Source organism: Coloeus monedula (assembly GCF_965178545.1).
Source record: "Coloeus monedula genome assembly, chromosome: 22".
Lineage (NCBI taxonomy): Eukaryota > Metazoa > Chordata > Aves > Passeriformes > Corvidae > Coloeus > Coloeus monedula.
Window position 1 is genome coordinate 8150992 of NC_138802.1, and position 26005 is coordinate 8176996.

General features: G+C 61.0%; 2 protein-coding genes across 4 annotated transcripts; one reads left to right on the plus strand and one right to left on the minus strand.

Annotated features, from left to right (window-relative positions):
- The first annotated feature begins 78 nt into the window (after nt 1-78).
- ZNF362 (zinc finger protein 362) lies at nt 79-9260 on the plus strand. Of its 3 annotated transcripts, XM_082295860.1 has the most exons (9): nt 79-475; nt 586-670; nt 5655-5718; nt 5852-6098; nt 6207-6528; nt 6626-6850; nt 7642-7720; nt 7795-7953; nt 8027-9260. In XM_082295860.1, exons 1-9 carry the CDS (start codon nt 292-294, stop codon nt 8141-8143), a joined length of 1482 nt encoding a protein of 493 aa, XP_082151986.1. In that variant the 5' UTR covers nt 79-291; the 3' UTR covers nt 8144-9260. The 3 variants fall into 3 exon arrangements, with proteins under 3 accessions (XP_082151986.1, XP_082151984.1, XP_082151985.1); XM_082295858.1 differs by lacking the exons at nt 79-475; nt 586-670 and adding an exon at nt 2590-2723; XM_082295859.1 differs by lacking the exons at nt 79-475; nt 586-670 and adding an exon at nt 2590-2723 and having other exon boundaries at nt 6660-6850; nt 8027-8165.
- A 1142-nt stretch (nt 9261-10402) lies between these two features.
- Nucleotides 10403-24296, minus strand: PHC2 (polyhomeotic homolog 2). Its single transcript, XM_082295609.1, has 15 exons — nt 24131-24296; nt 20825-21010; nt 20583-20741; nt 20434-20511; nt 20188-20349; nt 18955-19059; nt 18673-18886; nt 17858-18222; nt 16530-16689; nt 14956-15149; nt 13052-13181; nt 12822-12936; nt 12119-12260; nt 11532-11826; nt 10403-11140 (listed from the first exon to the last, which is right to left on the minus strand). Exons 2-15 carry the CDS (start codon nt 20966-20968, stop codon nt 10986-10988), a joined length of 2418 nt encoding a protein of 805 aa, XP_082151735.1. The 5' UTR covers nt 20969-21010; nt 24131-24296; the 3' UTR covers nt 10403-10985.
- Nucleotides 24297-26005: the final 1709 nt, after the last annotated feature.

Here is a 26005-nt window from a genome sequence, read left to right on the forward strand (position 1 = left end):
CCACAGCGATGGATTTGAACCCAGGAATGATGAATTTTGATGATTTTGATTTCTTTTTCTTCCTTCAAGGTTGGAGGATGCTCCTTGTTGGGTTATTTTTTCCCCCCAAGCCTGCGGTCCATCGGATAGCAGCTGGGTTTTTTAATGCAGGGAGGATGGAGCGGGTGAAAGCGGCTTTGAGCCTGAGGCCTTTGAGATTATAAAGTGATATTTTAGCAGAGAGGTAAAAAAGTTTTTTAAGTCCCTCACGGCGTGCGATTTGCCGAGAGGCGGAGGGTCCAGGGCGAGGGGATGGATTTCACCCCCAATTTTCCAGCCAGCTCCCCATCCCTCAGCTTTCCCAACAGCTTGGGGGTGAATGGGGCTATAAGAAAAACCCACTTTTTTTTTTTTATTTTTTTTTCCTTTTTTTTTTTTTTTTTTGTTGTTGTTTTCTCTCTATTTTCAGGCAAAACCCCACGTTCCCACGGGTCGGGTAGGTCGGAGCCGCTTCGCTTTTGTTCCTCCGCTGTGGGATCTCGCGCGCCGGGGGCTGGCGGGGGGTTCGGGGTGTGTGAAGTTGTCCTCCTCCTTGTCCCCCCGTAGAAAAACGCCCCACGTGCAGCACCCGGTCTCAGCTAGAGCTGGAGATGGACGCGGATAAGGGGAAGCAACGCCAGTACTCGCAGAGGTGGGCATGATGGCTGGATCGAGGGGATCACCGGGAAAAAAAAAATCCCTGCTTTTATACATTTACATCTTAAAATAGCATCTAGCTTAACGATGTGCATGCATGTAATTGTGTGTGTGCTGATAAAAATAATGTATGTATGCACACCAGAATCCAGGTATTATGTACCGATATAGATATTTATATGTAAGCGGGGGCATGGTGTTTTTTTGGGGTATTTGGGGGGTGTGAGGGACTCCCTACCTGCCCCCTCTGCAGGGAGGGGACCCCGCTCCCAGTGTATGTGTGACCCCTTGATATTTCCCTTTTAAGAAATGTGCCTTAATATGCATAAAATAATAATGTTCACCCTCAACCCCCCCACCTTCTGCTTGTTCCCTTAAAAATGTGGATTTTCGGTCATTAGGCGCGATGTCATGACAAGTGCATGTTGGATCTGGTGCGCTCGCTCCCTCCTCAGGGCGATCCCCTGCCCGTGCCTCGGTTTCCCTGCGTGCTGTCACCCATGGGTGACCCCCCCCGTGCTGCTGGGGGTGGGCATTTGCCCCCAGGCTGGTTTGCGGTGCTGCCTTTGCCTTGCAGGGTGCCTGGCTGGTCTCTCTTGGGGGATGGGTGTGTTTGGGGTCTGGGGGAGCAGGACCCCCCCAGGCTGGGGAGTGGCATGTTTTGTGGGGCACGTGTGCCCTGTGTCTGGTGCGTCACCCTGTGGGCTCTGGGTCTCCCTGTGGGCTGTCCCTGTGTCTCCTCTTCTGGGTCACAGGACCCGAACTGTGGATTTGGGGTCACGCTGCCTTGGCCCCCATCTTTTGGGAGCATTGCCACCCTGGTCCCCCCTTCACCCCTGAGCTGGGGACCCCGCGGGGATCTCCAGCGTGGCTTTGCGTCCCCTCCCACTTGCCGCTGGTGCTTGGCTCCTCACCCTGCCCCGCGCACCCCTTTTCCTGCACAGGGACCCTCCGTCCAGGCTGGGGGCTCATTTTGGGTTGATTTTGCTGGAAATGCAGAAGGAGAAGCCCCAGCCCAGGGCCCTTCGGGGGGCGGAAGCCGGGGGTTTAATTGGTTCCATCTTGGGTGAATTCTTGTGGCGTGCGGGCCACCCCCTCCCCGAGCCACAGGGGGCTCGCCCGGCGTTCCTGTTTCCCAGCCGTGCCTGCCTTCTGCCCCTCTGCCTTGGGGTGAATTCTGCCCGGATGAGGACAGTCTGGGCAGGGAGGGATGTGCATTCCCCCAGGATGGTGCTAGATGCCAATTCCCACCCTGGTGGCTTTGGGACGCAGGTTTTGTGGATGGGCACTTGCTATCCCTCCAAAACTCCTCCTGCTCCAGGTGAACCCCAGGGAAGCCTGTTCTTAAGAGGGGACGGGGGCCATGGCCTTGTGTCTTGGGGGGGGGAAACTGAGGCATGGTGCAAGGCAGAGCTGGGTTCCCTGGCCCAGGGACATGCCCAGGCCAGCGTCACCATCCCTGGTCTGGCCTGTGTCGGGAAGGACGTGCTGGGATTTGGGTGGGGGAAGGCGCAGGGGACATCCATCCCTGTGCTTGGTTCTCGCCCACCGCGCCGTCTCTGGCCGCCGCCGGCTTTCCTGCGCTCGCCGCTGGGCACGGGGGGTGGGAGCTCTGCCCTGATGCTCTTGCTGGGATACTTGGGGACGCCAAACTCAGTGTCTCGCTTGGTCGAGGACGTGTTTAGCCACCAAGTGCTGCTCTGGTTACCCCAAATCCCTCCCCTCGCCTCCCAGACCCCCCACTTTCCGGCTGTACCAGGTCGGTGGTCGCTCACCGGTCCCTGGGAGCTGCCCCTTTTCTCTCGGCGGTGCCGTGAAAAGAAATCTCTTGTTTCTTTTTATTTCAGCGAAGGCGAGACAGAGAGGGCTGCCAAGGTAGAGGCGTTCCCTAGAGAACTGTAGCTTGACTTAGCGGCAGTTGGGTAGGAAGTTGGAAGGCTCTAGTGAGCTCGTGCCCACCCGTGCCATCATCTACCTCCCATCAATCTGGAGCCTCAGCGACACGTCTCCCCAGGCAGCTGCGCCCACCTGGCTCCAGAGGCCACCCTGTGAGTACCAACCACCGCCGACCCCTTGGCCCCGGCACCGCCGCCCCCTCGCTGCCGCCGCCCCCGCTCTCCCCTCGCCACCCCCAGCCCTGGCTTGCTGGCTTCTCCTGCTCTTTCCTCCCTGTGGGTGTGGAGGCGAGGAGGCTTTTGGTCTCTTTTTAGGGTGCTGCTGCTTCCCCCTGTGGCCTGGTTGAGCAGTGATGCCGGGTACTGCGCTGTTCTGGGGAATTTGGGGTTCAGCCCATGGTTTTGGGGCTCTGTGCATCTTCCTGCTTGCTCTTCCCACATCCCTCTCCTCTGGCTGGGCTGCTTGGGTCTCCACCATGCTTGGGCACCCACCTTGTCCCTGGGGATAACCTTCGGCACCCCTCGGCACCCAAATCTGGTGCCTGCAGAGGATGTCAGGGGCTCTTCCTGCCGTGGTTTGGACCGCAGGACCCCACGCCACTGGAGATGTTACCCAAGGGGAGTTTTCCGTGCCCAGACAAAAACTGGGGGGGCACAGAGAGCCCTACCAACCCCCTGTGCCCTGCAGAGCCAGGGGGAGATGCGTCGCAGCATTCCCTACCCTTCATAATTTCCATTTTAATGGATTTTCTTTTTTTTCCACCTTTGCTGCATGTCAGCTTCCATTTTTCATAGTTAGTTGAGAATAGAGAAAAAGGGAGTTTTTATATATATATATATTTTTTTTTTTTCCATCTGCTTTCTTCCCTCTCCCACTCCGTTCCCCAGCCCCAGAGAAGGGGACGCCGCTCCCGACGAAACACCGCACAATTTGTAACATTAAATCGGGACAGGAACAGGGATTTTTAGAATTATTTTGGCAACGCCGACCATTTCTTCCCTCTTGTTCATCCAGCTCTGAGTGTGGTGGTTTTACAAATAATTTCTCATTTCTTTAGTAAGCCCTCCTCGGGTGGGGGTGGGGAAACACGTGATATTTATGCTTTTCTCCCCAAAATACCCTTTGTGCCTTTCCAGCCCCCTCCAGCTTTGCAGGAAGGATCCTGGGACTGGTGTAGGGGTTGGTGCTGCGTTCCGGTGATGGTTCGGGGGCCACGCTGGTGGTTTTGATCCGTCTGGGTGCCGCTGCTGGCTCCATTGGAGCCCGGTGTGCTATCGGGACAGGGAGAGGGATGGACAGATGGATGGATGGGAAGGACAGAGGTCACGGGGCACCTGCTGAGATGGGGGAGCAGCTCCAAAAAACCCTTTTCTAATCATAGCTCCGGTTTCCTGTTTTCCCACGGCTGCTCCAGGGTGGGGGATCGCAGCCGGGGTGCTTGATCATGCCGAGGGGACTCAGAGCCCTCCTGCCTGAGCTCCTGCTCCCTGCCTGCCTCCATCACCGGGGGCTCCCTGCTGCCAGCTCTGCTTTTGTCCCTGGTTCCCAGTGTCCAGCCCCTCATGTTGGCACCGGCGTCCCTCATCCCGTGCCCATCAGCCCAAGGGATCTTATATATGTGTGTGTATATATATACACACACACACACGTAGCCAGTGGGTAAATGCACGCCGTGGGCGGCCTGTGGGTACATATATAATTACACAGAATAGCTGGCAGTGGCTGCGTCCGTGCATGGGAAGGTGCATTTAACATCCCCAGTGAATTCCTGTTCTGTGGCACGCAGAGGGACTTTGCCTCTGCCCATGCCATTGGGATCCGGCCCTGCTCTCACTTCAAAACCCTAAAATTCGGTGCTTGAGCAGCCGGGAGGTGACGTGGAGTGGTTCAAGACTGGGAAGGGGAATTCCCGAAGCCGATGTCTGGGTGGTGTCCTGGACAGGCTGTGGCATTGAGGTCTGCCATGGGAAATTGCTCCCATTCCTCGATACCCTGGAACACACCTCGTCCTGTGCCAGGCTGCTCTGTAGCGCAAGGGGCAGGTGGTTCCTTCCTCCCCAGAATGGGGACGGTCCATCCCACAGCTTCTTCAGGCTGGGGTAGCTGTTGGGATGCTACATTCTGGTGGGACCAGGATCCCCTTTCTCTGCGTGCTGCCCACCTGCCACTGGGGAGCTCAGGGTGTGTTTGAAACCTGGGGCAGCGAGCGTGAGGAGGAGGAAGAGGAGGAAGGCTCATCGCCCCCAAATCCTGCCACCCCCAAAGTTTTTGGGGATGCACTTTGCTGGAGGCATCGCTCTAGTTTCTCCTGGAATCCTGGCCATGGCCTGGTTTATTTTGGAGCCAGAACTCCTGGGGGCCCCCTCCCATACATCCTATCGGGGTTCCATAGATGCTTACCCTCATGCCCCCATAGTGGGATTTGCCAGGATGGTGATGCCTGGTCATGCTGGGCCGTTCTGCTGGGATCATCTTCTTGCTGCCCCATTCCAGCTGTTTCCCATTACCCAAAGATGGATTTAGAATTAATTTCCCCAATGCCTTTAAGCGTCTCCATAAATCTCCCAGCCCTGCTGATTCCTGAACCCTGCTGAGCCGCTCCTGGGTGTCACAGGCGCTTCACTTGGCTTTGGAGGTGTATTTTGGGGGGGATTCAGCTGGGATTGGGGTTGGGTTCGATTTGCTGCTGTGCTTGCCCTCTCCCATGGCAGCGTCCCATCCACCTCTAATCCCTCCTGGATGGGAGAAATACTTCCAGAGCTTGGGAGATTTGGGGGTTTTCCCCAAATTTCAGCTTCCTCCTTTTCCAAGTTGTGTCCTAGCACACTCACCAGTGTTTTGTGGTCTTGGAGGCAGGCAGGTGCTTGGTGTCCCCCTAATCCTACAGGAGTTTTCATCTGGGAAGATGCTTGGGGGATTCCCCAGCCCTGCCCCCCCCCCCCCACCTGCTCCCTGCCTTTGCTCAGAGTCTGGGTCTTGCTTTTTGGGGGAATGATGGTTGGTTTTGGGGGTTTGAGGTGGAAGGGCAGGGGGGGCCGTGTGGCAGCCAGTGATGCTCCATAACCACCCCCCTCTCTCCCCAGGATGGCGGAGCCTCGCTTCAACAACCCCTACTTCTGGCCGCCCCCCCCCACCATGCCCAGCCAGGTAGGACCCCTGCACTGGGATTTTGGGAGGAGGGAGGATGAATGGACGTGGAGAACACCAAGGGGGAGGCTGGGGGTCCCGAGGGTCCTGGTTCCTCTGCCCTCACCCACCTCTCTGCCTTCTCCCCCCTCAGCTGGACAACCTGGTCCTGATCAACAAAATCAAGGAGCAGTTGATGGCGGAGAAGATCCGCCCCCCGCACCTGCCCCCCACCTCGGTGGCCTCCCAGCAGCCCCTCCTGGTGCCCCCGTCACCCGCCGAGAGCAGCCAGTCCATCATGTCCCTGCCAAAGCTGCAGCAGGTGCCGGGGCTGCACCCCCAGGCCGTGCCCCAGCCCGACGTGGCCCTGCATGCTCGGCCAGCCACCAGCACCGTCACAGGTACCGTGACAGGTCCTGCCACAGGTAGCGCTGCTGGTCCCACCAGTCTGGGGGCAGAGGGGGATGTGGGTCCCCTCAGAACTAACACTCTGTCATGCTGCCCGCTAGGGTTGGGGCTGGCGTCCCGCGCACCAGCCGTCAGCACCTCGGAGTCCAGCCCGGGAACGGGGACCACCACGCCCTCGACCCCCACCTCCACCAGCCAGAGCCGCCTCATCGCCTCCTCACCCACCCTAATCTCAGGAATCACCAGCCCCCCCCTCCTCGACTCCATCAAGACAATCCAGGGCCATGGCTTGCTGGGAGCGCCCAAGGCTGAGCGGGGCCGCAAAAAGATCAAGGCGGAAAATCCTTCGGGGCCGCCGGTGCTGGTGGTGCCCTACCCCATCCTGGCCTCGGGAGAGACGGCCAAAGAGGGGAAGACATACAGGTAGGCACACCCCCGCCCGCTGTGGGGGCCGGGGCGATGGCGGGGAGCCCCCCCACCCCAGCCCGGTCCCTGCGGGGTTCTCCCCCACACCCTCCAGGTGTAAGGTCTGCCCCTTGACGTTCTTCACCAAGTCGGAGATGCAGATCCACTCCAAGTCACACACAGAGGCCAAGCCCCACAAGTGCCCCCACTGCTCCAAGTCCTTCGCCAACGCCTCCTACCTGGCCCAGCACCTGCGCATCCACCTGGGCGTCAAACCCTACCACTGCTCCTACTGCGAGAAGTCCTTCCGCCAGCTGTCCCACCTCCAGCAGCACACCCGGTGAGGGCCCCGCCGAGGGGCTGGGGACGCTTGTTCCCGCTGGCCAGGGAGGGGGGCAGGCGGGCACCCCACACCCACCATCTCTCCTGACATCCTTTATGGCCCTGCTCTGCTTGTTGGTCCTGCTGCCGTCTTCGTCCCCTTCATCATCATCCCCCATCATCTCCAGCACCTTCACAGGCTCCACCACACTCATCACTCCCACGATGCTCATCCATTCCCCCCACACTGGATGTCCCCATTGCCTTTATCATCCCCGCCACACCGTCCATCCCCTCCACGCTCATCATTTTCAGCACGTCCATGGGCTCCACCACGCTCATCATCTCCACCACCCACAGCCTTCATTGTCCCCCACCTTCGTAGTCTCCACTACCTCCATTGTCTCCACCAGCTTCTTTCTGACCACATTTACCATCTCCATCACCTTCATTGCCTCCACCATGCTCAGCCCTCCCCACTGTGCTTGTTCCCACCGCTTTCTTCATCCCCACCATGCCCCCATGCACCTGCCATCTTCAGTGACCCCACCGTGGTCATCTGTCCGTGCAGGCCAGTCCATCTCCTCCACGCTCATCATCCCAACCACCTTCACAGTCTCCAGCACTTCCATCCTCTCCCAACCCCCATCTCTCAGCCCCATGTCTCCCCCTTCTCCCCTGTCACCTCCTGGGGCACTGATGTCGCTGTGTCTATTGTGACCCTCCACTCCGATGTGACCCCGTGGGTGGGACCAGCACTGTCCCTGCTGGTGGAAGGGAGGTGACAATGACCCACGTGTGTGTCCCCAGAATCCACACGGGCGACAGACCCTACAAGTGCCCGCACCCCGGCTGCGAGAAGGCCTTCACCCAGCTCTCCAACCTCCAGGTCAGTGTGGGGGATCCCAGGGCAGGGGGCACAGGGTCACCATAGTCCCCCCCTGACTCCCTGTGTCCCCCCAGTCCCACCAGCGCCAGCACAACAAGGACAAGCCCTACAAGTGCCCCAACTGCTACCGGGCGTACACGGACTCGGCCTCGCTGCAGATCCACCTGTCTGCACACGCCATCAAGCACGCCAAGGCCTATTGCTGCAGCATGTGTGGCCGTGCCTACACCTCGGTGAGCACTGGGGATGCCCCCAAACCTGCTCCAGCTGCCCCAGGTCCCCGCTCACCCCTGTATCCCCCCACAGGAGACCTATCTGATGAAGCACATGTCCAAACACACGGTGGTGGAGCACCTGGTCAGCCAGCACTCGCCACAGCGGACGGAGTCGCCCGGCATTCCCGTACGGATCTCCCTCATCTAAGCGGGGAGGGGGACAGGACCCCCCCAGCACGAGGAGGAGGAGGAGGAGGAGGTTACCCCCAGCGCCGCGGGCCACGCCCGGGCCGTGCTCCTGCCTGGCTCCCGCAGGTTTGGTGACATCCAAAGACGGTTTCAGAGCACTTTGAATCTCTGCGGTTTGGTTTCTTTGGGGGGGGGGGGCAGTAGGGGTGGGGGTGTCCCCCCCCACCAGGCCCCACCTCCCCCATTTTTGGATACAAATATATATATATATATATATTTATTGGCCTAGAACTTGGTGCTGCTAAAAACCAGAAATTCACCCCAAAAACGAACCGTGGATGGAGCAAAACGCAGCTGGGGGAGGGAGGAAATCCCACCACCCCCCCCCCCCCCACAGACTCTGGGCCCAAGCGCCTCCATTTGGGGTTGATTTTTAAATATTTTGGGGTTTTTTTGTGTTCTTTTGGGGTCGCTTTCAGGGGCGAAGCCGCGGGCAGAGCTGCGTCCCCCTGGGGCCAGACCCCCCATTCCGCAGCCCCAGTTTCGGGGGGTTCGGGGGTCCCCCTGCTTTGCCTTGTGCCTGCGTGTACATACCCCCTGTATAGAGCCGGGGGGGGCACTCCCCCCAATCTCATCTATATTCTGTACTTTTTGGTTCATTTTGGATATTAACTGTGTTATTTTTTATACACTTTTTAAGCCTTAACTCAGCGTTTCTTTGGGGTTTTTTGTTTTTTTTTTTCAGGGTGTTTTATTTACCTTTTATTAATTTTTAATCCCCCCTGTTATTTTTTACCCCCCTCTATTATTTTTACCCCCCCATCCCCTTATTTTTTACCGCCCCATTATTTCCCCCCTCGATGTTGTACGATATCAATATTGTAACCTTTTTTGTCAGCATGTTAATACTGTGTAAATACGCCTCTTATACACTTAGCCCCTCCTTTTTTCTCCCCCTTCCCCCAAATTTTGGGGTTTTTTTATTTTCCTCGCTGCCCAGCCAGGCCAGGCCTCCCTAGGACTAGTTGGTACCTTATTAAAAAAGGGGAAAAAAAGGAAAAAAAAAAAAGAAAAGAGGAGAAAATGGACAAAAAGTTGCCTCCCTCCCTGTTGTCGCCACCCCCCCGTCCTGCATTGTGGTTCCTGGAGAAGCCGGGGGGGCCATGGCCTCAGTGTGGAAAAGGAGTGAAACCCCCCCAGCCCAGCCCCTTTCCAAAAAAAGAGAATAAAAGAGAACAAAAAAAACCAAAATGGGAATGAATGAAACTGGGGGGTTGTGTTTGGGGGGGGAGGGGAAAGATGGGGGGAGGTGACTTCGCTGTGGGGACGTCTGGGGACACAGGCCTGGTCCCTGTGGGGCTGCAGGAGGGGAGGGTGAAGCCATGGGCCATCCCCACCAGGGGGGTTGTCCCTAGAATTTCCCCAGGGAGGGGGTGGCAGTGCCTGGTCACCGGTGTTGCAGGGTGAAGGTAGTGACTCCTGGTCCTGGTGGGGGGACACCAGCTCTGGGGACGGCCCATTGTGGCCACCACTGCTGGGGACATCTCACTGTGGCCTGGTACACTTCATGGCCATGAACTCTGGTGAGACCTCAGTATGGCCACCAACCCGCTGTGGCCACCACCCTGGGGGCCCTCCAGGAACCTGTCACCACCTCCAGGGACACCTCATCATGGCCACTGCTCTGGGGTCACCACACTGTAGCCACCAGCCTCAGGGACATGGCACAGTGGGTACCATCTCCACGGCCACCAGCTCCAAGGATCTGTCACCACTGTGGCCACCAGCTCTGGGGACACCTCAGCATTGTGGTTATCAGCTTTTGGGACACCACTACAGCCATCAGTGCTTGGGGACACTGCACCATGGCCATGTCACAACCACAGCCACCAGCTCTGGGGACACCTCAGTACAGATGCCACCTCCAGGGACCCCTCACCAGGCCTGGCATCTCCAGGGACATGCCACCATGTCCCCTCTTGTCCCCCTCCCCTACTTTGGAACCCTGTGTCCCCCTAAGCACTGGGACTTGGGGGTCACCTGGAGATGTGGAGGGTCCCACTGTCACCACTGGCCCCTGGGAGGGGGACATCACGCCACCCTCCCGCTTGGGGGGCAGCAGGGAACACAACACCAACCCTCTCCCCAGTGCCCACAGGAGGTCCCACCACCCACGGTAGCACTTGGGGACATCCCTGAGTTGCTGCCTCAGTTTACACCAGAAGAAATTTGAGGGTGGGAAGCAAAGAAAACTGGGAGGGTTTCAGGTTTTTTTTTCAGTGTTTATTAAAAACAAAAACAAAAAACAGGAAAAAGGGGGGTGGGGCCATGTGTTTTTTTCAAATTTTCTTTTTTTTTCTTAAAAAGACCGTGCTGGCCAAGGGGGGGGGGGGCCTTACCTGCCTGGGGGGGGCCCTCCGCCACCATCCTCTGCTAAGGTGCCCCCAAAACAGCCCAGTGTGTGGGGGTGTGTGTGAACGGGGGGTGACGCCTCCTCTGCGCCCCCCACCTCTCCCTGACCCCCTTTGTGGGGGAGTCTGAGCCCCCCTGGGGCCCCAATCCCAGCTGGGGGAGGGAGCACACATTAAGGCAACCGTCCTGCTTGGCCCTGCTGACTGGGGGGGACATGGGGGGACACGTGGGGACCCCCCTCCCTGCTGGAGAAGGGGGGGTGACCACCCGAATTGGGGGGGGCTCTAGAGCTACGGGCTATTTACACCCCCCGGGGGGGTGGGGGGGGCGGGGTGTGCTCACAAGTGTCTCCCCCCCCTTGCCCCCTCCCCGGGGCCGGGAGTCTTGTGAGGGTCCCGGGAGGGTCAGGGGTCCCGTGGGGGGGGGTGGGGGGTCCCGCGGCCCCCCCCTCAGGAGTCCTTGAGCATGTTGATGCGGGCGTAGATCTTGAGCGCGGGGCCCAGCTTGATGTTCATGGTGCTCATAAGATGATCCTCCTTGAGCAGCAGCAGCGCCTGCCCGTCAATCTCCTGAGCCCGGAACTCCTCTGCAATCTCCTGGCAGCCTGTGGGGAGGGGTAGCATCAGCAAACCCTCTCAGAGCCCCCAAAAATACAGTTAGGGGCTTCTCTGTACATAAATCCCCCCCCCCCCCCCCCAAAATATTCATGGATTTATGAGTACAATCTATCCCCCTCCCCAAATATATATGGGGTTATCTGTGAGTAAATCATCCCCCAAAAATATATTTATGGCGTTATCTGCGTGTAAATCCTATTCAAAATTATATTTTGGGGATTCTCTGTGAATAAATCTCGCCCCAAAAACACATTTCTGGGGTTATCCTTGAGTAAATCCCTCCCTGAACGTGTCCTGAGGGACATAAATCTCCCCAAAGCCGCATTTCTGGGTATCCATTGGTAGATACCTCCCTGTCCACCCCAGGACATTCCTCACCCGGCAGCGAGCGGATGAACTCGTAAACGTCCTCCACGTTCCACTTGCTGGGCTCACTGGGCAGGAAGCGGTGGCCAAGGCCGGGCAGGTCACGGCCATGCACGTCCGGCAGCTCCATGTCCCGCAGCTCCAGGTCCCGCTCTCCCTGCCGGCGCCGGGACGTGGAGGAGCTGGCGGAGATGGGCGACAGCGGCTCTTCATAGCTGGAGTTGTCGGAGCAGCGGCTGGAATCCTCCTGGCTGTGGTTGAGCTGCAACGACGCCGTCACCGACCCCGCTGGGACAGACCCCGGGGGCTGCGGGGGCAGCGCTGGCCTCAGCACCTGCCCCATGTCCCCAAAATTCAGGGACAAACCCCAGCCTCAGTGCCCACCTCTTGTCCCCAGAATTCAGGGACAAACCCCAGGCTCAGCACCCACCCCTTGTCCCCCTAACTGTGGACAAACTCCAGCCTCACCACCCACTCCATGTCCCCAAAATTCAGGGACAAACCCCAGGCTTGGTGCCCACCCCATATTCCCGAAATTTGGAACAAATTCCAGCCCCAAGGCCCACCCAGCTGGGGACAAGCTCCTGTCCCCCCCTCACCTGTTTCTTGCTGTCCTTGCTCAGGGGGGGCAGGGTCCCTTTGCAGCTGCGGCGCCGCCCGTGGGGGGGCCCCCCCGGTTTCTGGAGTTTGCTGCGATCGGGGTGGAACAACCCCACCCTCTTTGTGCAGCCCACATTGTACCTGCCATGGAGCCACGGGTCACAGAGGGGTCCCCACCCCTCTGGGGGGGATTTTGGGGATACATCTACTCCACTGGAGAAGAGGGGGAGGGTGGATTTTGGGGTTACCCCCACCCTAGCAGGTAGATTTTGGGGCTACCTCTCCACCGCTGGGTGGATTTTTTGGGGTTACCCCAACCACGCTGACCTTTACCCTGACAGGTGCATTTCTGGGATTACCTCTACTCCTCTTGAGTGGATTTTGGGATTACTCCCACCCCCTCCCCCCGTGAATTTTTGGGGTTACCTCTACTCTGTCAAGTAGATTTTGGGGTACCTCTACTCCACTGAAGAAGGTCCAGATGAGTTTTGGGGTTACATCTGCTCTGTCAGGTGGGTTTTGGGGTTGCCTCTACCCTGCTGGGTTGATTTTGGGGCTACCTCTATCCTGCTGAGGAGGGGACTGGGTGCATTTTCGGGTTACCTCTACTCTGTTGAGTGGGTTTTGGGGTTACCTGTACCCCACCAAGGAGGGGATGGGTGGGCTTTAGGGTTACCTTTGTTGGGTGGATTTTGGGGTTACCTCTTGGCACAGGCCATGGAGCAGAAGCGCTTGGAGCGCTTGAACTTGTAGGCGAAGTCAACGCGGCCGCAGAGCTCACACTTCAACTTGGGGGGGTTGCCCTCCTCTTTGGATTCTGGGGGGCGTGGAGGGACACCCAGAGAGAGAAACCAGCCAGCTCAGCCAGGGGGCTCTGGGAGAAATCCCGAGGGGCTCCCAGGGGCTGGGCGGGCTGGGGGCCCGGGCGCTACCTTGCAGGTATGGCTCCTCCATGTCTGAGTCGGTGGTGGTGGTGTTGTCCTGCGGCGGGAGCTTGTCCGGCAGCAGCTCCTGCGCATACTGCTTGTGCAGGGCCCCCACCAGCAGCGAGGAGCGGCCCACCTGCACAACACACCTGGCTGCACCCGCGCCCTGCGCCACATGGAGCCCTGCCTGCGGCACGCGGCTGGCATGGACCACCCCAACCACCCACGTCAGGGATGAGGGTAAGGAGAGGGGAATGTGTCACCAGGTACAGCTCTGCACCTTCCTGGGTGAAAATCTGAGTGAGGATTTGGGGTCTAACAATTCTTTGAGTGACCAACTCCTGACCCCCCAATCCAGGAGCAAGGATGGGGAGAGGAAAATATGTTACCAGGAATGTATCTGCCCCTCCCCAGACGCTGAAGTGATCAATAACAAGGGCAAGGGTTTGGGGGTTCATAACTGAGTGACCCACTCCCAACCCCCCAAATCCTGATGCCCCCTTCCCAATCCCTCATCTCCAGGAAGGACAACAAATACGCTGCTGGGAACAGTTCTGTGTCTTCCCAGATGATGGAAATGTTCAGTAACATGGATGAGGATTCGGGGTCTAACAACTGTCAGGGTACCCCATTCCCAAACCCTCAAATTCAGGAATAAGGATGCAGAGAGAGACTACTGGGAATGGTTCTGCCCCTTCCTGGATGATGTCCTTGATTATATGGGTGAGGATTTGGAGGTTCATGATGGTGGGTGCCCCATTCCCAACCTCCCAAACCCAGGAACAAGGGTATGGACGTTGGGATACGTTACTGGGAAGGGCTCAGCCCCTTCCTTTATGACAAAGTGCTCAATAACACGGGTGTCCATTTGGGGTTCATGGTGGCCCCATTCCCAACTCCCCCAAATCCGGAAGTCCCCTCTCAACATCCCAAACCCACGAATATGGGTAGGGATAGAAGGATACATTACTGGGAATGGTTCTGCCCCTTCCTGGATAATGAAGTGCTCAAGGACATGGGGGAGGATTTGGGGCTCAGAATGGTGGCTGCACCATTCTCAACCCCCCAAATCCAGGAATAAGTGTATGGATGAAGGGAAATGTTACCTGGACTGTCTCAGCCCCTTCCTGGATGATGGAGCCCTCAATGATGTGGGGGGAGGATTTGAAGTTACTTCTCCCAACCCCCTCAAATCTGGATGCCCCTTCCCAGCTCCCCAAGCCCAGGAGTGCAGACAGGGAAAGGGGGGGGATACGTCACCAGGAACAGCTCAGCCCCTTCCTGAATGACAAAATGCTCAGTAACATGGGGGAGGATTTAGGGGTTCATGAGGGTCTGGGCGCCCCACATACAATCCCCCAAAATCCTGAAGCACGTTCTCAACACCCCAACCCAGGAATATGGGTAGGGATAGAGGAATACATTACTGAGTACAGTTCTGCCCCTTTCTAGGGCAGGGATCCCTTTCTGACAGGGATCCCCCCTCACCACCAGCACCTGTGCTCACTCACATGGGGGAAGATTTGGGGTTACTCCTCCAGATTCCCAAATCCAAAAGATCTTTCCGAAAACCCCAAACCCCAAGATCGGAGTAGGGACAGGGGGATACCTTACCAGGAATGATTCTGCCCTTCCTGGATGACAAACTGCTCGATGGCGTGGGTTAGGATTAAGGGCTACCCCTCCGGACCCCCGAATCCAGAAGCCCTTTTCCCAAGCCCCCAGATCATGGGATAAAACTACAGATTGCGGGATATGTTACCGGGAACAGATCAGCCCTTTCCCGGATAACGAAGCAGGGGAGGATTTGGGGGTTCAAGCCCGTCTGTGCACCCCACTCCCAACGCCCCAAATCCACGAGCCCCCTCTCACCGCGCCCACCCCCGGCTCTGGAGAGCGGGATACGTTACCGGGAAGGGCTCGGCGCCCTCCTGGATGACGAAGCCCTCGATGACGTGCGTGAGGATCTGGGGTTTCACGATGGCCTGGGGCGGTTTGTTCTCACCATTGTGGGGGGCGGCGCCGGCGACGGTGGCGGCAGCGCTGCCGGAGCCCGAGGTCATCCCGGGAATGCGGGGCTGCGCATGGAGGCGCTCGGGGGGCTCTGGGGACAGCGGGGACACGCGCGGGTGAGGGGCGGGCGCTGACGCCGCGCTGACGCGGGACCGCGATTTCCATACAGCTGGAACGGGGAGCAGCTGCTGCCGCTCCCAGTGCCACCAGTGCCGCCCAGAGAGCCCCGGGCGGCCCCTGAGGGGCCGGGAAAGGAGTTAAAGGGGCCCCCCAAAAAACCGGAGGGGTCCAGACACTCCCAAGAGACCCCAGGAAGGACCAGTAGAGCCTCAGTGCGTCTCTGTACGGCATCAGTAAGGCCGCGTCTGCCCCAGTACGGCCCCAACAGGGCTCGATCTACCCCGGAAAGCCCCGACCGCCCCCAGTAAGGCCCTAACAAGGCTCGATCAAGCCCGGAAAGCCGCTATCTCCCCCAGCAAAGCCCAGTACGACCCAAGAAAGGCCAGAACTACCCCAGTAAGGCCCCAGTACATCCCAATAAAGCCGCAACAGAGCTCGATCTACGCCCGTAAGATCCCAATAAACCCCAGTACACTCTAGTAAAACCACAGCACAGCCCAGTGAGGCCCGATAGCCCCAGCCCAGCCCGCCCCGGCTGCTCTCCCCTCGAGGCCGCCCCGGCCCGACGGGGCCCTCAGGCCGCGCAGGCCCCGGCAGCCCCATCACCTTTGTCCGGCGGCGGCTCCCGCTGCCCCCGCCCCTCCCTCGCCCGGGCCGCGGGGCCGGACCGGGGCCGGGGGCGGATGCGGAAGTGAGGTCAGAGCCGCCGCCGCCACCGCCCCGGGCCCGGCCGGGCCCCCGCGGTCGGCGCTCACTCACCGGGCGCTCAGCGGGTCGGGGGGTCCATGGCGGGGGGGCCGGGCCGGGGATGCGGCGGGAGCGGCGCCGGGAGCGGGGCCAGGGCCGAGCGGGGACAAAGGCGGCGGCGGGGGCGGGGCCTGGCCCGGACACGCCCCCGCGCGCCCATTGGCGGCCGCTGCTGCCGCGCGCACCCGGGCCACGGGCGGGCGGAGCCTCGGGGCGCGGACGCGCCTTCCCCACAAGGTCCCGCCTCCCGCACCCCTCGAGGGCGGACCCTTCCCCGTGTGGGCGTGGCCGCGCGGGGCGGACCCCGCCTCCCCAGCTCGTGCGCCAGGCCAGCGGCTACCGAAAGGGGCGTGGCCACGCCCCCGCCCCGCGGGCGCCCTCCGTGCGTGAGGCTGAAGCGCCCGGGGCCCCCCACCGGCAGCGGCGGGCGCTGCACCCAGCCCGCATCCCCCGTGCCAGCCGTGGGTGGCACCGCGGACACGCGTGGGATGAGGGACCACCCCCCGCGCACAGCCCGGCCTCGACGTCTCCCTGCTGCGGCTTACGGGGATGGGGCTGCATAACCCCATGAGTGGGTGCCTGTGGGAGTGGGGCGGGGGCTTACCGTGCGTGGGGGGCCGCTCGCCCTCAGGGGTGTCGGGGCCCGGGGGGGCGGCGGGCGGCGAGAGGGCGGGGGGCTGCGGCGGGGCGGCAGGCGGGCTCTCGGCGCTCCTCTGCATGGGCAGCGGGTCCCGGCGGGCACCCTCGGGGACCCCGAGGGGGGGCTGTGGTGGCAGGGACACGCGTGGGGCAGGGTCAGGTGTGCACACGCACGGGCGGGGGTCAGGTGTGCACACGCACGGAAGGGGGTCAGGGCAGGTGCGTGTGCAGGTGGCACAGGGGCATGCGCCTGCGTGGGTGGAGCATGCACACTCGTGCATGGGTCACACACACGGGTGTGCCTGGAGCGGGTATGCACATGCACACATGCATGTCGCAGTCAGGCACACGTGTCCAGACACACCTGATCTGGCACGCACATTTGCACAGACGTGCACGGAGCCTGTACACACTCCCACAAACACACACGTGTGTGGGTCTGGTGTGAGCGTCACACACATGCACAGAGCAGACACACGGGGATCAAACACATGTGTGCACACATGGGTCAGGCAAACACGTCTGCGCTCGTGTGCATGGACCAGGCACACACATGGATCTGACACACACATGTACATGCACATGCATGGACCTGGAGTGAGGATGCACACACATGCACGGAGCAGACACACGTGCACATGTGCATACATGCATGTGCATGCATCTGGCAAAGCTGTGAACACACACGTGTGCGGATCCGGTGCATGTGTACACACGTGCATGGATCAGACACACACGGATCTGCCGCATGTCACAGGACCAGATACACAGAGACACAGAAGTGTGCATGGATGGGGCAAACCTGTGCACACGGGTGTGCACAGAGCAGATACACACACACGTGCATGGAGCAGGTACACACGTGCAGTGTGGCCTGAGTGTGCACACCTGCACACCTGCAGACTGACGTGACTCGGTCCCCATGCACAGGGCAGGAACGCACAAGCACACACGCGTGCAGTGATTGTGCACTTGCACACCCACGCGCGTGTGCACACATCTGACTCCCCAACATCCCCCATTCCCACTCCAGTGCCCCCATTCCTCCTCCCCTCCCCTGAGCTCCCCCCACCAAGGGGCTTGGGGGCCCCTCACCGTGAGAGTCTGGGGGCCACTCACCATGAAGATTTGGGGGAAGTTTGGGGGTTTGTCACCGTGAGAGTTGGGAAGAATTTGGGGGCCTCTCACCGAGAGGGTTTGGGGGGAGTTTGGTGGGAGGCTTAGGAAGGCTTTGGGGGATGTTTGGGGGCCCCTCACCATGAGGGTTTGGGGGGAGGTCTGAGGGCCCCTCACCGTGGGGCCGGCGGGCTGCAGCTGCAGGATGACAGCCGAGGCGTGCTGGAACTTGCGGGGGGCAGCATGGCAGCCAGGGTGCCCGTTGGGGGGGCCGCCCTCGCCCCCCACTCCCTGGGGTACCCCTGTTTTGGGCTGGGGGGCCGGGCCAGGGCTGACGGGGGGCAGGGGCTGGAGCTGGGGGGCGGCGGGGGGGCCCGAGGTGAGCTGCCCACGGGGGCCCAGCTGCTGCTGCTGCTGCTGCTGCTGCTGGATGACGAACTGCTGCTGCTGCTGCTGCTGCTGCTGCTGCTGAGGCGGTGGCTGCGGCTGCATCGGCTTCGGCGGCTGCTGCAGGAACTGGGGGGGCTGCAGCGGAGCATAGGCTGCGGGGACAGCGATGGGGACAGGGATCCCCCCTCACCACCAGCACCTCAGCCCCAATGGAGCCACCCCCAGGATCTCCCTCCAGGAGGCTGCTGCTCACTCTGATCTGCTCCCTCTGGTGCCCTTGGACAGCCAGCTTTGCCAGCTCCTGCTGCTGATGTGGGGGGCTGCGCTAAGGCTGTCCCAGAGTGGGGGTCCCCAGTTTTGGGGGCCACACCAGTGCAGCACCCCAGGCTCCAGCACTCCATGGAGTCCCCTGGCTCATACCCTCACAGCCCCAGCCCCCTGCACCCCATAGGACCCTGGGATCCCATGCGTGCTGAGACCCTCCCAGACAGGTGACAAGGATTCAGGACACACCAGTGTGGGCCATCACCAGGTTTCAGAGTGACCAGCCTGTGACTCCCCCAGTACCCAGGGGTGTCCCCCACCCCACAGCAGCCCCTTACCTGGGGTGACGAGCGGGTGGGCAGCAGCGGGGGCGGTGGCGCGGGCCAGGCCATGGGCACGGCTCTCGTGCCCCTCGGTCTTTTTGAGGTGCTCGGCGGGGGGGTCGGGCGGGGGCCCCCGGGGGGGGCCAGCCCGGGGAGGGGCACCCCCGGGGGGCTTCATGGCCAGGGCAGGGAGGTGGGGGCCGGCGGGGCGCAGGGCCAGACTGTGCACCTGCAACAGCAGTGGGTCAGGGGTGGCAGGACAGGTTTTGGGGAGCTGGCAGGGGTGGGGAAACTCACCTGAGGGGTGGTGGGTGGCGGAGCGGGTGGTGGGGCCGGTGGAGGGGCTGGCGCGGGGCTCTCGGGCCGGACAGCGCTGACGGGGCCCGTGGGCGTGAAGATGAGCTGGGGACAGGGAGAGTGGGTGCACAGCTCACCATGTCAGGGGGGGCACATCCTGAGTGTCCCCCCTGTGTGTCCCTACAGGGTGGCACATGGGCATCCCTCGATCTATGTAGGGTAGGAACAGGCATGCCCAGTGGGGTGGAGGGCATCCTACAGGGCAAAGAGCACCTGCTTGGGCACGCAGTGGGGCTCTGGGTGCCCTGTGGGGTCTGGGCAACCCCAGTGGGATGGGGGACACCCTATATGGGGACTGGGTTCCTCCACCAGGGTGAAGGCACTTCATGAAGTCTACACACCTCACTCTCACAGGCACCCTGTGACAGGCACCCGTGGGGTCCTCGGACCCCCCAGGAGGGTGAGGAGCACCCCATAGGCTCTGGGCACCCTATGGATTCCCCATGGGTCCCGGGCACACTACGCAGAGCAGTGAGCACCCCTACAGGGTCATAGCAGGGCCACAGGCACCCTGTGGGTCTTGGTCACCTCACAACAGGATGATGGGCACCCTAAAAGTCATGGGCACCCCACAGTGAGACAATGGGCACCCTAAGAGTCCCAGACATCCCATGGCTGGATGACAGGCACCCCCTGGGTCCTGGTCACTCTGTTGTGGGATCACAGGCACCCTACAGTAAATCCCAGGCTCCCCACAGTGGGGCCATGGGTACTCCATAGGTCCTAGACACCCTGAAGCTGGATGATGAGCACCCTGTGGGTCCCAAGCACCCCACAAGAAGACAGGGGATGTTCCATGGGTCCCAGGCACCCCATAGCAGGATGATGGACACCCTATGGGTCTTGGGCACCCACAGTGAGACAGTGGGCACCTTATGGGTCCTGGGGACCCCACAGTGGGATGATGGCTACCCCATGGATCCTGGGCACACTGGTGCAGGGCTGAGGGCACCCTATGAGTCTCAGGCATGTCATGCGTCTTGGCATTCCACAGCAGAGCAATGGGCACCCTCAAGGGTCAGGGACCCTAGAGGATCCTATACACCCTACACTAGGACCATGGGCACCCCACAGCAGAATGATGGGCCTTCCATGAGTCCTGGACACCCCCAGCAGGATGATGGGCATCCAATCAGGATGCTGAGGCATGCCATGTCCCAGCCCCACCCTTACCATCTGTGCCCGCAGGTACATCTGGGCCTGGCTGGCGGTGAGGGCAGGTGAGGCGGTGTTGCCCAGCAGCACAGCCTGCTGAGCGATGCCCGACGCCCCGGGCCCCACGCTCTGCGCCCGGTTCAGCAGCTGCGCCGCTGCTGGTGACGTCGCCAGGTTGATCTGGAATAGGGCATCGGGAGAAGGGTGGGGTGCTGGCACAGGTGGGCACGGGCAAGGGGGGTGCCGAGCAGCTGAGGGACTCACCGTGGGCTGCTGTGCCGTGGCTGGCTGGGTGCCATTGCCCCCTGAGGAGCCACTTTGCCGGTTCGCTGCCAGGCTCGCCTTGGGGAAAAGCCGAAGGTGAGGGGCACGCCAGGCCTGAGCAAGCCCCGGTGCCCGCGGGGTGCCCATACCTGCTGGACGGCGGCCAGGCTCTGGAGCTGGGCGCTGGTGAGGTGCTGCTGCTGGAGCGCGGCCGTCTGCAGCATGAGGTGCTGCTGCTGTGCCGCGTACATCTGCTGCAGGTACTGTGCCGCTGTGTTGGGCTGCCGGTGCAGCGCCTGCTGGATCACCTTTGGGGGGGAAAATGTGGCCCTGGGCTGCGCCACGACCCCCCTGGCAACCCCCAACCCTGCAGTGCCCCCCAGCTCCGTACCTGCACGGTCTGGCGGTCGGGGATGCCGCTGTAGACGGAGATCTGGGGCCCAGGTGGGCGCGTGGCCGCGGTGCTGGCGGGCGTCGGGGCTGTGCCACCGGCGCTGCTGGCGGGAGCCGGGGCTGGGAGCTGCTCATTCTCCATGGTGGAGCCGGGGCGGGATGGAGAGCGTGGGTCAGACTAGAGCTGGGGGGGAGGAACAGAGTGAGGGGGTACCCCTGGCACCTTGTGTCCAGATGAAGAATGGGGGGCTGGAGTCACAGAGGAGGAGGAGGGTGGGGTGGAGAAGAACGATAGGAGACCCTGTGGTTCATCCTCATCCACCAAAGTGTGGGTCAGCGCCCCAGGGGAAATGGGGAAAGGGAGCATGGACAGGAGGATGGAGAGAGCAGAGGGAAGGGAGGGACAGGAGGAAGGATGGACAGAGGGAAGGCTGGAAGGCAAAGAGATGGAGGTGAGAAGGTAGTGATGGATAGAAGGATGGACTGGAGGAAGAGAGGGATGATGGGATGGACAGACAAAAGGAAAAGAGGGAAGGAGGGAAGTAGGAAATGGATAGACAAATGGAGAGAAGGAAACAAGGGAAGAGGAGGAAGGAAATAGGAAAGGGACAAAGAACAGACGAACAGAACAGACGGAAGTAGGAAAGAGATGGAAATAAAGAGAGAAACCAAGGGAGACCTGGAATTAGGAAAGGACAGACATAAGGACAGGTGGAAGTAGGAAAGGGATGAAGGATGGAAGGACAGAGAGAATGACAAACAGGAGAAGGAAAGGGATGGACAGAAGGATGGATGGAAAGGGAGGGACGAACGGAAGGGTGGATGGGCAGGAAAGAAAAATGGATGGGAAGAGGGAGGGAAAGAAGGATGGACACAAGGACAGATAGAAATAAGTAAGGAAGAAGAGACAAGAAAGACAGGAAAGACAGAAGGAAGGAGGGATCAAGGATGGAAGGAAGGATGGACAAGAGGATAGACAGAAGAAATGACAGACAGAAGGAATGACGGCTCTAAGAATGGAAGGAAGGAATGATGGGTGGATGGAAAGATGGACAGAATGAGGAAAGGACCCAAGGATAGAAGGAAAGGCTGAGAAGAAGCAGGGAAGTGAGGGACCAAAGGATGGAGGGAAGAACAGACCAGACAGGAGGGAGGAAGTATGGACAGATGAAAAGACACAAAAGGCAGGAAGGGATGGAAGAAAGGCTGGATGGACATAGGAGAGGGATGCAGGGATGCAAGGAAGAATGGACAGAGGAAACAGATGAGGGGAAAGGCAGATGGAAGGAAGAAGAGGGATGAATGGACGGCAGGAGAGGGATGGACAGCATGACAGAAGGACAGGAAGAGGATGGGGATGGTGCTCTGGGGGCCAGAGAGGGGGGCTTGTGGGCAGCACCTCTGTCACCACAGCCACTGTGGTGGCCATGAGGCTCCATGATCACTGACAGCCACCCATGGCCACCGCACTCCTCCTGTGTCACCCGTTTGAGCCCCTGCAGTGCCACCACAGGAGGACCAGGGACAACAGTGTGGGATACTGCGGACTATGGACAGCGGCCACTGAGGATGGCCTTGGTGGCCACGCCACAGCACAGCCCCACCAGGCCACCCCAGCCCAGCAAAGGAGGGACACGGCAGCAGTGATGTCCTGGCCTTGCATGGCCCATGAGGCTTTGTCCCCTAAGGTGCCACTGTTGCAAAGCACAGGGTGGGACATCCATGTGTTCATGGGGGTGGCAGTACATGTCCCCATCCCTGCATGTGGCCTGTGACACTTCCCACCCTTCGGTCTGCATCCATGGCACGTGTCCACCATCAGCTGGAGAGGTTTTAGGCAGCACCTTTTCCACTGAACAGCCATGAACCTGTTCTTTCCCCTCTGGTGGCATCAAGTTGACGTGGGGTCACTGAGGTGATTGACACAGAGGGATCACACCAGGCCCATCCGGAGTCAATCCCCCAGGGATAGGCACAGCTCAGGAAGCCCTCAGCAGCTCCCACCTGTTGTGGTTCCAAGCCCCCCACCAAAGCCCACCAGGGAATTTGGGGTGTCAGATGGGGATACCTCGCTTTTGACCCAGAGGTGAAGAAACCTGCTCCAAGCCCCCCCAAATCATTACACCCACCCAAAATAATAAAAAGGGAAGATTTTGGGTACTGCTGGGACCCACTGGGGTGGGGGAACATGGGGGGTCCCACAGCCAGGACAGGAAGAGCCGGGGAGCTGGAATTCCCTGAGCTGAGCCCAAAATGGGGGTGCAGAACGATGCGGGGTAGGGAAATCATAGAGGGATGGGATGGAATGGGGATACAGACAGGTTGCAGGAGGGGGACTATGGGATAGAGAGGAGAAAGATGGGGGAGTGAACAGCAGTAAGGAGGAATATGGGGGGAATAATATGAGGACTCAGAATAAGGGGGGATGCAATATGCTGGTGAAGGGTGGGATATGGCAGGAAGGTGGGATAGAAGAGAGGGGGTCAGATAAAAGATTAGGGATTGGAAAATGATGATGGGGGTGAGAATAATAATAAGAGGGTGCAAAAGCAGAGGAGGGGGTGGAAGATGATGGGAAAGAGGGGAAAACACTAATGAAGGGGTTGGATAGAAGTGAGGGAGGTTAGATATAACACTAGGGGGGTCAGATACAATATAGGAGATCAGAGGTAACAGCAGGCACTGGAATATGATTGGGGGTGGGCAATAATAATATTAAAGGGGTACGGGATAGGGAGCAGCAGGATATGATACAGGGAATGATAAGAGGATGCAAAATAAGAGGGGGGTGGAAGATGCTGGTGAAGGGTGGAAAACACTAGTGGGGGTGGGATAGAAAAGAAAAAAGGGGGTCAGACATAATAAAGGGGGAGTCAGATAAAATAGTAGGGACTGGAACATGATGGTGGGGGTGGGCATAATAACGGTGCAAAATCAGAAAAGGGAGTGGAAGATGGGGCGTGGGATATGATGGCGAGGGGTGGGATAGAAGACAGGGGGATCAGATATAGTATAGGGGGTCAGAGATAACATGGGGGCACTGGAATATAATGGTGGGCAGTGGGCAATAATAATAAGGGAGTGCAGAACCAGAGGAAGGGGCGCAGGAGGAAGGGGAGGGGGGGAGATACAGATGGGGGTGGGAAGTGGGGACCCCACGGGGGGCGGGGAGCGGCGGGGGCCACGGCCCCGGGTGGGGAAACTGAGGCACGGCGGGTGCGCATGCGCGGCCCCCCCCTCCCCTCAGCCCCCCCCCGGCCCAGACAAAGCCGCCGGGGCCCGGTAGCGGCGGCACGCGCGGTACCTGCGGGCCGGGCCGGGCGAGGCGGCGGCGGAGGGCGGGCTGTGCCATGGCCCGGGGGGCGCCGGGGGGTCCCGGAGCGGGGGGCGCGGGGGGCGCGGGGGTCCCGGCGGGGCCGGGCCGGGCCCGCTCCCTCCTCCCTCCCTCAGGCGGCGGCGCGGCGGCGGCGCGAGGCCATCGCTCATTTGCATTCCTGCGCGCGTCACGTGGGGCCGCCTGGCCAATCGCCGCCCCGCCCGCCCCGCGCGCCCCGCCCACCCCGCCGCGCGCCCGCCGCGCGCCCGCCGCTCGCGCTCGCCATGGCAACCCGAGGGGGGCGGTGAGCGGGGTCGCCATGGCAACGGGGAGGGGGAGCGGATGCGCCCGAGGGGAGGTGGCCGGGACCGGGGGAGGGGGGGCGGCGGGGGGGCGGCGGAGATCCGGTTCCCGGTGATCCCCGGAGCCTCCCTGGGGCTGCCCAGAGTCAGGCCCGGCGGGATGCGACAGCCTGGGCATGGTGGCACCGGTCCTTGCCGTTACCCGGGGTCACCCGGGGTCACCCCGAGGATGCTGAGGACCGGTTCGGGCAAGAAGACGCAGGGTGAAGTTGGTGGCACCGGCCTCCGCTGCTGCGTGGGGTCTCTCGGAGTCACCCCGGGGCTGCCCAGCGCGGGATGCTGCAGACTGGGGATGGTGGCCCCGGTCCCTGCCGCCTCCGGGGTCACCCGGGGGCACCCTGGGGATCCTGAGCGTCGACACCGGGGGGAGGCAGCGATACAGGGGTGGTGGTACCTGTCCCTGATGCTATGCGGGGTCACCCCGGGGGATGCTGAGGGTCGGTCCTGGCGGGATGCCGCAGCGTGGGGATGGTGTCACTGGTCCCCGCTGTTTCCAGGAGTCACCCCGGAGATGCTGAGGGCCGGTATGGGCGTGATGCCGCAGCGGGGGGGATGGTGATGTGGGTCCCCGCTGCTGCTTGGGGTCGCTTAGAGTCACCCTGGGGCTGCCCCGGGACCGGTACCGGCGAGATGCTGCGCTGGAGGGAAGATGGCACCGGCCCCCGCCGCCACCGGGGGGTCACCCGGGGATGCTGAGGGCATATACCGGCCGGATGGCTTGGCGGGGGGATGGTGGCACAGGTCCCCGGTGTTTCCCAAGGTCACTCCGGCGGTACCCAGGACCGGTGCCGGCAGAAGGAGGTACGGGTGGATAGCACCGCCCCCGGAGCTATCGGGGCTCGCCCGGGGATATTCCCGGAGATGCTCACGGTCGGTACCGGCGGGATGCTGCAGCGCGGAGGGGGTGGCACAGATCTCCGGTGTTTCCTGTGGTCACCCGGGGTCACCGCGAGGGTGTCCAGCGCCGCTACCGGCCGGATGCTGCGGTACGAGGGTGAAGGCACCGGTCCCCGGTGTTTCCTGTGTCACTCTGGGCATGCTCAGGGTCGGTACCGGTGGGATGCCGTGGCGGGGGCAGGGTGGCACCGGTCCCGGTGCTCCCGGGGATCACGATGGGGCTCGTGGCTCACCCGTGGGTCACTCGTGGCCACCAAAGCCCTTCCGACTCAGGGGTCAGCCCCTCCGAGGACACTTGGGGTGCCCCCGGCCCCCCCAGCCGTGCAAGGACAGGAGCTGCTCCCTACACTGGTGATGCTGGGAAGGCTGTGGGGCATCCTGGGGGGACTGGGGGGGGATATGGGGGAACACTGAGCAGTCGGGGCGGGGGCTCTAAGGCCTATTAGGGGGCTGTGAGGGCACTGTGGGTGCTGTGAGGGTTATGAGGGGGCACTGGCACAGACTAGGGGGCTGTGAGGGCTAAGGAGAGGAATTGGGGGGCCATAGGGGGCACTGGAAGGGGCTGTAACGGCTGTGTGGGGGACCCCAGGGAGCCTACTGGGAG